The sequence below is a fragment of the Gracilinanus agilis genome, chromosome 3, assembly GCF_016433145.1.
Source record: "Gracilinanus agilis isolate LMUSP501 chromosome 3, AgileGrace, whole genome shotgun sequence".
NCBI classification, from domain to species: Eukaryota; Metazoa; Chordata; class Mammalia; order Didelphimorphia; family Didelphidae; genus Gracilinanus; species Gracilinanus agilis.
In genome coordinates, this window is record NC_058132.1 from 380,255,850 (window position 1) to 380,268,676 (window position 12,827).

Genomic DNA, 12,827 nt, shown 5'->3' on the forward strand with positions numbered 1-12,827 from the left:
GTGTGCATATATTTTCTTCACTTACAAACACAATGCAGACAATAGAAGGCAGCATAGAAATAGTGTTTTGAGTATAAAAGGTTGTTAATTTAGTAGAAAATTTATATTTTTGCATTTTCAGCAGACTACTATACAAAAGCCATGCAAAAAGTTAGTTTTAAGCCGTTTTTATGACAAAATCAAAAGTGAAACATTGAAATAATGAGCAATTTAAAAGACTTTAGATAGAAGAAAAGACTGAAATCACTTTGAATGACACTTGAAGATAAGTCTTCTTCAGGAAGACTACTCAATCCTACCCTGACACTTTAAAATGCTTTTTAAGGTATAAAAACAATTTTCCAGACAAGGGGATCATTCTATTCAACTGCTTCCAGAGGCATATAATTGCAACTGCTATTGTCTAGAATGAATTTACTGCATGAGCTCATGAGGCCACTGAAAGGGGAAAAAATGCAAGTAGAAAAGAAAATTTTGCAATACCAGAACAATGGCATTGCTGATAAATCTAGTGAGGTGCATTCCCTGTTTCTCTTTATGCATTTAGTAACTACTACAACACAAACAAGTACTTAAGAGCCTTAAATACTACGCTTTGCTTTCTTTCTTGTAAGGAGAGAGATGTACATTTTTAGCTGCAACGTCTAACATGCTCTAATACATATTCAGGAAAATGCAGGCTGCATACTTGTAAACCATCTAGTTTACAGGGCATCCGTGGGTACTCATCTTCTTTCCATTTATTTTCTTCAGGATCAAATGTGAGAATAGAATCACTGTAATGACCATTATAGCAAAGGCCTCCAAGAACCATTATTTGTTTGTCCAATACAGCTACACCATGACCACTTCTACCAATTGGCATTGATGCCAAGATAGTCCACTGATCAGTATCTGGGTCATAAACTTCTGTGGAAGGACATCCTTGTGACTCAAAAGACGCTCTTAAGATCACGCAGACACCGCCAAACACATAAAGCTTACCATTGTAAGAAATCATTTTGTGAAAGCATCTCGCATAATTCATTTTGCACTTATTCTCCCAACAATTAGTAACTACTTGAGTTCTTCTAGTTCGGTGTTCTACTGTTCCTTCTTTACTAGGATCAAATACACACACTTGTTTGGAAGTGGAAGATGAAGTAATTCCACCAGTGATAAACAACTTGTTACTAAGCACTGTCCCCTCGTGTCCATATTTATTGACTGGATAAGGATCCACAAATTCCCATTTGTCTTCCGTGATGTCATAACGTTCTGTTGAATAAAACGTCTCATCCCTTGTTCTTCCAGCCACAGCATAGATGTACCTACCAATGACACCAACTGCAAATTCTGAACGTGGAACAGACATATCTGCCATTCTCAGCCAAGTATTTTGTCTTGGATCATACCTGAACACTTTGGAGGAAGCATGGAATTCACCATCTGGCCCCAGTTCTTCCCCGCCTAACAAGAACACAAAGTTATTCACGATGGCAAGGCAGTCTGGTCGCAGAGGTACTTGTGGACCCTCCAGCTCCCACCAGACCCGTGGTTTGTGTAAAAGAAGAATTTTACTATTTACCATGCTATGTCCTATCATTCCTCTGAATACTGCAGTCTGGGGTTTGGCAGAACGGATGCGGCTGGATTTCATTTCCATCAAAGGCTGCTGGTGAACACTATGAAAGTAATTCAGGGCTTGGTCAACTTCATGTCGTAGCTGCCGAGAGTATCTATAAAATTCTGACGTCTTAACCTAAGGATACATTAAAAATGAATTTTAACCAAAAGAAAAAAAAAATCAGTGATGATAATCAAAATGATCAAAGATTACTGAAATAATTTCTAGATCTTAAAAAACCATTTTGGATTTATTTTTTACTTAATCAAATTAGCATGAATTAATTAAAAAGCATCTAAAAATGTGCAAACACGCATATTTTAAGACTGGTATAACTGCAAATTCCATGTTGCCATGCTTTTTGTCATGGTTAATAACAAAAACAAAAAAGGAACTGACTTCTTACCTCTCAGAAGCTATCAGATAGAATAACAGTAACATTCTATTTGACTCTGATGATAACAACAGCTAACATTTGCACGGTGTTTTAAGGTTCACAAAAAGCACTTTTACATATATTATCTCATTCGATTGTCACAAAAACCATGTAAACTGGATGCTATTACTCCCACTTTATAGATGAGGAAACTGAAGCTGAGAGAGGTTAAGTGACTTGCCCAGGGTCACATAGCTGGCAAGTGTCTGGGGCAAGATTTGAACTTGGGTCTTTCTTACTCAAAGTCTGGCACTCTATTCACTGTATCATCTGACTCATTAAAAATAAAAATCAAGATCTTAGACACTTAGAAAAATGCAAATTTTAAAATCCTTTCTTTAAACTTTTGTTAAATAGATTGAAGGTAATATCTTTAAGGTAGCAAAATTAGGCTCAATTTCCTTTTCTTTTGTTTCATTACTTAGGTGGGGGTGGAAACTCCTTGTGTGGATGCAGATTGATAACTTCTCTGTAACTTATCATCTTAGAAAAGTTATCTGAGACACTGTGTAAGTAACTTGCCCACAGTCACACAAGTAAGTCATAGAGAGGCAGGACTTGAATCCACATCTTCCTAAATCTAAAATCAGCCCTCTAGTCATTCAGACATCACTGCCTCTGTTACACAGAGATATTTAGTGTTGATTTGCAATCAATTAATAGGTATTTGGTAAGTACCAAAACATATGTGCTCTCTTGCTACCGTCCTAGGTATTTTGAAGAATATAAAAGATATGTAAATTAGAGCTTAGAAATCTAACAGAGGAGAGAATGAATCAAGTATGTAGAGTATGAGGAAGAGCACAACAGGTTCAGCTACCCCCACAATTGCTCCAACAATAATCTATGAGAAATGTCAAACTGAATAGTTTATTAGGAAATCGAAGAGGACTCATCTTTCCAGCCCAACATCACAAATTCAACCTACAGGAAAATGACCGGGGCAAGAACTGTGGAATAGAGGTAGGTCTGAATCACTGATTTGGTGATCAGAAATGATTATAAATGCAGCTTCATATCTATCCTCACCCCACTGACCAAGATGACAAGCTAGAGATTTGGTGTGGGGAACCAGGAATAGTGAATCAGCATATAGAGCCTGAATGGAGGCCAGTCATGATGAAATGCTAAAGTGCCCAGAACTGAAAATGGATTCAGCTGTGGGCCCAGCCAGCAGTTCAAGCTCTTGAGAGGGCCAGGGAGCAGGAAACTCAGTAGCCAGATCTCTGAGCATATCTTTGACTCAGGCCCCCAACTAGGACAGGAGTGTGGGGATCTCTCAGAAGGATCAAGATCTCAATCTTAGCTCCAAAATAAGGCAGCAACAGCTGCTTAAGAGTATATTGTTGGGAAAAGGAATAAACAACAAAAACAAAAAGATGAAGTTATGATGTGATGGATGACTGCCACATAAAAATGCAGAAGAGAATAACTTTTAAACATGTACAACTAAGGCATCAAAGAACAATTCTGCTTTTCCAACAGATCAGAATTCTGAGAACAAATGATGCAAGAGTTTAAAAAATGAGTTTAAAATGGTATTAAAAATGAAATAAGAGCAACAGAGGAAAGAAATGCAAAAGAAGTGAGAACTATAAAATCTTGAAGGAGAATTAACAGCTAGTATAAGAGGCACAAAAACTTGCCCAACAAAAACTTGAACAGTAGACTGCATCAACCAAACGAAAGTTAATGACTGAGATAAAAATAGTAAAACAAAGTGAAATGACTGCAAAAAAATGAAAGAAAAAGTAAGATTTTTCATATTAAAACAATTGCCTTGGAAAATGCTCAAAAAGAGGTAGCTTAGGATCAAATTTCACATGCCTATCTAAAAACTATGACCAACAAAAGCCTGATTATCATATTTCAAGAAATCATGAAAGAAAACTGCCCATATATAATAGAATTAAAAATCAAAGTGAAAAGAAAAAAAAAATCCACCGATCCAATTGAAAGAAATACTAAACCAAAAACTTACAGTAATGTCAAAGTCAAAATTCAGGTCAAAGAAAAAATGCTTTGAAAACCAGAAAGAAAAAGTTCAAGTACCAAGGAATATGGGGCAGTGAGGTGGTAAAGTGGATAGAATGCCAGATGCCAGGCCTGGAGTCTGGAAGAATTAGGTTAAAATTTGATTTCAGACATTTACTAGCTGTGTGATCCTAGGCAAGTCACTTCACCCTTTTGCTTCAATTTCCTCATCTATAAAATGACTTGGAGAAACGGCAAACCACTCCAGTATCTTTGCCAAGAAAACCCCAAAAGGGGTCACAGAGTCAGACACAACTGAAATGCCCAACTGAACAATAACAACCAAACAATCACAGTCAAGATCACAAAATTTAACACTACAGAGGAAGGGAAAGCAAGAAATACTGTATTCCAAAAGGCAAAAGATAAGGACTAATAACCAAGAATAACTTACTCCCAAAACCAAATATCATCCTTCAGAGGGGGAAAAACAGACTTGTAAATGAAATGGAAGACTTCCAAATATTTCTGATGAAAAGTCTAAAGATGACTAGAAATTCTGAAATAAAAATATGAGAATAAAGAGAAACAGGAAAAGGTAAATACAAGTGACAAATTGGAAAAAGACTTCATATGGAAGAATTATATGCCTTCTAATGCAGAGTATGGGATCACATAAGCATCCCTAAGAACCATAATGTCATCAGATATCATAGAAGGAATCAAATAAAATAGAAGGCATGAGGTTTGATTTTATTATGTTTTGATGATCTTAAAAGAAAAGGGAAGCAGAATAAAGATAGAAGAGGAGCAGAAATGAGTTCAATAAGGTCTCCTTGTGAAAAAATCTTCCAAACAGATCTAGAAAATTCATCAGTCTGAATCATGGTGGGGAAATCTGAGGGGGAAAAAAAAATCAAATTGAATCATGTTTCCAGCCCTGATCAGAATAGAAAAATCTGAAGACACTGGGGATGGTGTCTGGCCAGACACCATATCAAAATGTGAAGAACATTTTAGCACCAAGAAAGGCTGTGCACCAGGGCAAGAAGAGATCCTAGACTTTTACTAAGGTGCCCCCAAGACCCATAGAGGTGCACCTCAACACAGACAGGTGGCCACTGATAACACTGTCAATTACTACCAGTTTAGGGATATAGATCCTGATCAGACTGAGGAAGGAAATTGTACTTCCCCTTATCCTCCTTCCCGCACACCATTTATAGGTCCTGGATTGTATACTCAGAGAGAAGCAGGTTCAAAAGCAAACAAGCAGCTGTATGGCTCAGATTGCAAAGAAGAGCAGGGATACAGTTCCAGCTTTTAGCCCAGTATGAATCACATAGAACAACAACTAGAGCAACAATTCCATCCTGAGGGAAAGCCTGATGTTCTGCCACAGTAAGCCCCACCTTTCTAGAGGCCTGATACTGGCTAAGTGCAGCAATAGTTTACTGTTGTTAGACAAGTTAGGAACTTGTAGAGTTCAGAAGGGGAACAGCAATCAGAATTTACTCTGGGAGGCAGCTGGGTAGTTCAGTGGATTGAGAGTCAGACCTAGAGACGGGAGGTCTTAGGTTCAAATCCAGCCTCAGACACTTCCCAGCCGTGTGACTCTGGGCAAGTCACTTGACCCCCATTGCCCACCCTTACCACTCTTCCACCTAGGAGCCAATACACAGAGGTTAAGGGTTTAAAAAAAAAAAAAAGAATTTACTCTGGATCGGCCAACTTTTGGATCACTGTTAAGTTTAATGGTACCCAATCTGAACTGTTCATGAGATTCTCAAACACAAAACTCAATATCTGGAACATTTATATGAAATGATACAGAAGAAAGGGAAAAGAACAAAAAGAACACTATACAAAGACAACAATATAATAAGGAGGAACAACTTTGAAAGAATTAGGAATTCTGATCAGTATAATACCAACCTTGATTTCAGAGCACTAGTGATGAAACATAAACACCCAACTCCTGATGGAGAGGTGTGCAGAATGATATATTTATCTTTTGGACTTGGCTTATGAGGAAATTACATTTGATTAATTATATATGTTTGTAACAGGGTTTTATTTGTTTTGTTTTAACTTCTCAATTAGAAGTGGAAGGAAGACAAAGCATATTATTGCTCAAAAAAAATTAGACATATTAAAAGGGAAAAATAAAACTAGGTAAGAAAAGAGGAAGAATGGGGGTTTTATCTCACATAATCAAGGGACCCAAAAATTTATTACCTTATTCTCATTGTCAATGTATCTCATATTTCCCCTGCCTTCTTTATCTCTTCCACTCCCACCATACCACTTTAAAGCTACCTAACTCTTTGTGCTCTTTGGAATGGTTCTTTCACAGGCAACAAGCTTGCTTTTCTATAAAATCTCTTTTTTTCCCATTCTATCCACCTTCTGGCTCTCATTTAGATCTGGCTCCCTCTTTGGCTGCCCTTTTCCAACACTTTTACTCATTTACCCCACTGATCTAAGTGGAAGAGAAAGAATACTCTTTGCTCTCCATTGCTACTTCTAGATTCTCCCTTTACCACTATCATTCAGTAATCTTACCACTTTTAAGGTTCACTTAACCCATAACTACACCCAATCAAAATTCTATTAGCTACTATACCATTCCCCTCCTTTTTTCTCAATGAGTTCAGTGGCTGCCCTCATAAGTGGGAGACATCAGCAAACATACTGATACTCCCTCAACACATTAACCTCAAAAGGTCTTCAATTTACTAATTGAATCCCACACTTCAGCCACACATTAAGAATGTCATACCCTAAATCTTGATATCACAAATGCTTTACTTTCATGTTCATGAACTCTGAAACTCCTTTAACTTATAGCAATCTATTGTCATTCCATCTCTTCTTCTGCCTAGCAAAACCAAATCCTGTTCTTTATCCACACAATTACCTTTAAACCCTCAGCTCTCTCTCAGGACATAACTTCTGCATTAATGGATTGAGTGCAGAAGACTTGTGTTCATGTATAGCCCCAGACATTAATTATTTGTGTGACACTGGGAAGCTCCTTAATCTTTTTTCAGCCTCAATTTTCTCATCTCTAAAATGGGAGTAATAAAAAAATATGGAAGTAATACTAGCATCTACCTCCTAGGGCTGCTGAGAGAATAAAGATAACAACTTGCAAAATATTTTGCAAACATTAAAGAACTATATAAATACAATTATTATTATTATCTTCCCATTCTGACCATTTGGTGAACCAGTTCAATTGTATTCTGTTCTCTTTAGGCCCTTTTCCCCTTATTGTACTGCTGATCTTGCCAGGTCAAGCTTCAGTCTTGGATTACTCCCACAACTCACTGCTTTTTTTTGTTGTTGTTGTTGTTAAACCCTTACCTTCTATCTTGGAGTCAATACTGTGTATTGGTTCCAAGGCATCACCAACATAGCATGAATATATCTTTTCCCATGGCTTCTCCAGTGTTTGTCTTTTTGTTGTTGTTACTACCAATCTGATGTGTGAATTGGAATTGCAGACACTTTAATTTTCATTATTCTTTTTATTATTAGTTATTTAGAGCACTCTTTCATATGGCTAAAAGATATCTTAGATTTCTTTCTTAAGAACTGCCTGTTCATATCTTTTGACCATTTAGCAATTGGAAAATGTCTTATTCTTAAAAATTTGAATCTATTCCATGTATACTTTGGAAATTAGACTTTTGTCAGACAATTTGCTGCATATGTTTTCCATTTAACTGTTTCCTTTCTAATCTTATCTCTATTGGATTGTTTCTGTAAAAAAATTTTATATTTTCCTTTATCTCATTCTCTTACACCCCCTCATCCAGACCCCTATTACAAGTCCTTACCCTTTCTTCCACTTTAAGTGCTTCTTCAAAATACCACCTCTGAGCTTTAGATTTGTTTTGTTTGTTACTAATCTCTTTCTTTGCCCATCTTGCCTTTTATTCTCCTTTTCCCCTCATTATCTGTCTTCTTGTTTCCTTCAACATATAGCACAGTGCCTGGCACATAATAGGTGCTTAATAATCTGTGTGTGTGTGTGTGTGTGTGTGTGTGTGTGTGTGTGTGTGTGTGTTTTACTCCTCTTTTGACTAGTTCAAATGATAGTGAGGTTCAGGTGACGATTAGTCTCCCATCCCTTCCTCATTTATATAGATTTCTGATAGTCACTAAAAATTTATTAAGTGCCTATTTTCTGTTACTATGCTTTAAGTATTATGGATACAAAGAAAGGTAAAAGACAACCCCTGCTCTCAAGAAATTCACAAGCTAACGGCGTAAGGAGAAAGGTCACTTTTCTGAGACAGTGGTGAAGGAGGAAATAGTGGTAGAAAGCATCTGGGTGACAGGATAAAGGGGAGGGTAGAATTGGGAGCTCTCAGAAAATGGCTTTAACTTTTTCATAAAATATATAACAAGCTTCTTAGCTGAGTAGGTGGAAGAAGGGGAGACATGAGATATTTGAAGAGGGATGAAAAGGTTTAGAAAAACACTTCCTAGAAGTATGACCCTGGGAAAGTCACTTACCCCACTGCCTAGCCCTTACTACTCTTCTGCCTTCAAACCAATACAAAGTATTAATTCTAAGACAATAAAGGTAAGAGTTTAAAAAAAAAAGACTACTTAGCCTACGTAGGTAGGTTAAATAGGAAAAATAATGTAAGATATAAATTACTATCTAAATTATAAATTTTTTTATAATTTTATACAAGACTTAAAATTGAATTGTACACTTACTTTGAATTAGGTATGACATAAGCTTACACAACAACTCCTACCCTTTCACATCCTGGTCTTCCCCTCCTCTTTCCAGTATCGTAGGGACCCTGACCCTAAGTTTCCTGGCTATCTGAAAACCAAGCAGTTACAGCCTGTCCGGAGTAAAAGCCTGCTAGGGACCAGGCCTGCAAAGTTCTGAACTGATGATAGTTGCTGTAGTACCAGCAGTCATGGTGCTGGGGCAAACAACTCTATAGAACTCTCTATAGAACTAGTGCTGCAAAACCCTGCTGGTGTTTGGCCAAAAAACTAAGAAATAAGAGGGAGAGAGACAGGATAGGAAGACAAGAAACTGTGGGGTTGGAGTGGTGGGAACCTGTGTAGCATCCCACTAAGATGAGGGAAAGAGCACAGCATCCATTGAGGGCCAATTCTAGCTACTTAAAAGTCCCTGAGGACAAGACCTGGTGAACTGTGAATTGCCCTCTGTGGGAGAATGCTAATGCTCTGAGATTCAGCCACAAGGAGACCACAATCAGAATAGGAAGTTAGTAAGTGACAGGCAAAAATAAAGAGAAAAAACAATGAAATTGCTAAAGATTTCAAGAGACCTAAAATATAAACAGGAAATCAATCAATAAGAAAAAAAAACTAACAGCAGGAAATACAGCCTCCATGGCTAGAAATTAGTTCATGCATCTATTAGCAAATGTAAAACAAAGGAAAATTACCCAACATTTTATAAAAAAGAGGACCCTGTCCAATGGAGGGAGAATATGGAACCACAATTCTTTGTTCCTGAGTAGTTGACAAGAGAAATGAGAATTATGAGAGCAGAATTTATGGCCATCAAAGCAAAAATAATGGTCAAATAAAAAATGGAATCTTCAATGGTCCAGCCTCACCAAAGAAATGAAAGCAAAAAATAGTTTAGGAAAGCAAATACAAAGAAGTAAAGTGGAATCCAGAGGAGAAGCAAAAAAATTAAAGAAAATATGCTATGTAAGCAAAAAGTATTATTCATGAAGAAAGAATACTTAGAGACAACTAAGGATCATAAGTCTATCCTAAGATGATGATGAGTCAAAAAACCTTAACACTATATTGAAGGAAAAAATAAATAATATTGTTATTTATTATAATATATTATATATCATAATATGTTATATATAATAAAATAAAAGTGCCAAGAACTTTGGAATACAAAAAATGAAATTAAAATTGAAAGAATTTATAGCTCACCACCCCCACACACAAAAGAACCCACGATGGAAAACTTTGTGACAGATAGTGCTTAAATTTACCAATTCAATTTAGAAATATGTTCAGTGAGCAACCAGGAGAAAAACTTTCAAATACAAAGAAAAGGAAATTCAAATAATGCAAGAGTATTCTTCACCCACCAGGAAAAAAAGGAGGGAAGGAATAATTTGTTCTGAAGGGCAATAGAATTAAAGATGCCCAGGGTAACTACTTTGTAAATCTCAGCTTAACATGAAAATTGCTGACATTCAATAGTGAAGAGGTGTTTGAAAAATTTTTTAAAAGAACTAGAATTGGAGGCAGCTAGGTAGCACAGTGGATAGAGCACCAGACCTGGATTTGGGGAAGATGTGGGTTCAAATTTGATCTCAGGCACTTCCTAGCTGTTTGATTCTTGGGCAAGTCATTTAACCCCAATTGCCTAACTCCTGTCACTCTTCTTAGTATTATACTAAGACAGAAGGAAAAGGAAAAGAGAAAGAACCAGAACTGAAGAGATTATTTGCTTCTTGAACATCCCAGAAAACAGAAAAGCAGAAGTGAATAAATGCAGCAGGTAGGGATAGCAACAGCACCAAATGTGACAGCAAAAAGACTTTTCTAAATGTAAGAGATGGGGTGAAAGGCAGAAATGTGGTAGAGGTTAACAGCAAAGAATTGTACAAGGGATAATATGGACAGAACCTGATGACATCTTTCCTAGAAGAGAAATCAATTTTTTTGATGCAACTATAATGCAATAAAGAAGCATACATGAAGGGAGAGAGGCAAGCAAAGGGATGGAAGTGTGGCATGTGCTAGGGACAAATAAAGGGCTAGCAATCAGGGGAAGGTTACCTCTGGTCTCAGAAAGAGAAGAATCTGAAGGGAAATGGGTGGGATGGGGAGTTGGATTGAAAAAGGGGGAGAAAAGGAACTTATTATGGAGGTAAAGAGGGGTTCCCTAATGAATGCTCATGTGAGAGAAGAGATAGGTACCTTAAAATGGTTGTGAACTGGGGGATTTGATGAGAAAGCTTAAAAAGTCTACTTGTCCTAAAATGTATTATATTACTATATTCCCACAAGGTATAAAATGAAAATAAAATGAAAAGAGGAAAATTATTAGCATATATTTTAGGACAAATACCAATTTAGTATATCCTTTCTTTACAAAAACACTATCTTTGCCCTTTACTTGTCTCCTATTCAGTATACTAGATTCACTGGGAGTCCTAATTTGCCACAGTTGTTTTCTAATCACTCCTCCAGGTCCAAAGTCCAGCCTCACACTGTTATCAACAACTTTACAATACATTCTCAACATAGACTCCTTTGTTCCCTTAATCTTTTTCCATATTCATATCTACTTCTGGTTAATCTTCCCTATCCCCCTTCCAAAGCTTGTACCCAGTATCAGCTTTACTGTTTCTGGTTCCAGGTAATATTCCAAGAGACAAATCACAAACCAGGCTTACTTGGTTCATTACAAATTATACTTTCCAACTATGACTACACACAATGTTGCCCAATATTCCACTGCTCCTATCTTGAAAATTTTTTCACTTGACCCTGTTGCCCTTTACAGCTTCTATCATATTTTCTCTACTTTCTCCTTTATTTTATAGTCCAATTTCCATCTTACATTTTTATTCTACTTTGAGAATGTTATTTTACTATTTTTTGTATTCCTTCTACCAATGGACATCACAAACCTCTCTATCACAGCTGATAGGCTGATAAATTAGTACACATGAACTCTTGAAGCCTTTGTCCAATTTAGTGCCATCTTTCCACATCTAGACATGACACATGTATAGTGATCGCTAATTGAAGATTTTTCAGCACAGATTCAAAAAACTCCACATATGACAATGATCTACGAACTCATCAATATCAGCTTCCTCCAAAGATGGAAGTTACAAACCAATGCATGCTTTTCCATCTTGATCCTCCTATAAATTCTCCAAAGGGGTGGGAGGGGCATCAGACAGTATACCTGGAGCCTTTCTCTAGATTTCTTGACAGTGTGAGTATAGGTGCTGTCTATTCTCTGGTACCCAACCAGTCTGTCTCCTTTTCTAGTCAAACATCTCTTATGACATCCTTTAGGTTGTTTCTCATAAGTAATTCTTCACTGTTAATATGCTACAGTTTATCATACAGCTCTCCATTGCTCTTTGAAAGATCTAAAACTTTAAGTGTTTGGAATGTTATTACATGAATCATGGCCACATGACACTAGTAAAAAATAATGATGTTTAAAAAGGTGGACCTTTAAGGAAGATAATTGGGGGGAAAAGGTAATCATTAAAAGTACCATGAATTTCCTAAGTGCGATCTAGCCTGTTTTCTTCCTCCCATTCAATTCTCAGGTCAGTTTATTGCTCAACTCTCCACTTGAAGTATCTGTCCAAGGCATAAATAGTTATGGAATAGCTTTATGAACTATCCAGGTATGTATCATCAATGATTATTTCCTGTATTGATAGATCAAACTCTTTGGGTGATCATAGATCTTAAATTCTGCACTGTCCCAGCACTTCAGATAATAAACACATGTCTGCAGGCAAAAACATCAATTTCAAATAGAAAAGGGGGCCATTAAACAGCACACAAGGTTCCATGTGGTTGCATATTATCTTAGAAAACCACATATCAACATTACCAAAATTTTACAGTATTTTTATTTTGTTAAATATTCCCCAATTACATTTTAAACTCATTCCTATTTGGCATCTATGAGGTAAAGGACCTCTCCATTAATAGAGAATTCATATTCTTCCATTTTCACTCTGCATTGGGCATTTCCTATAGAGTATTAAAGCCATTTGGAAACATTTATTTTTT

General features: G+C 36.6%; 1 protein-coding gene across 1 annotated transcript in view; it reads right to left on the reverse strand.

Annotated features, from left to right (window-relative positions):
* Positions 1–631: 631 nt before the first annotated feature.
* KLHL15 (kelch like family member 15) overlaps positions 632–12,827 on the reverse strand; it is a 30,075-nt gene continuing 17,879 nt past the window's right edge. Inside the window, exon 2 of the mRNA XM_044670149.1 lies at positions 632–1,741. Coding sequence (XP_044526084.1) covers positions 632–1,741 — 1,110 coding nt within the window. The remainder of the gene's footprint in view (positions 1,742–12,827) is intronic.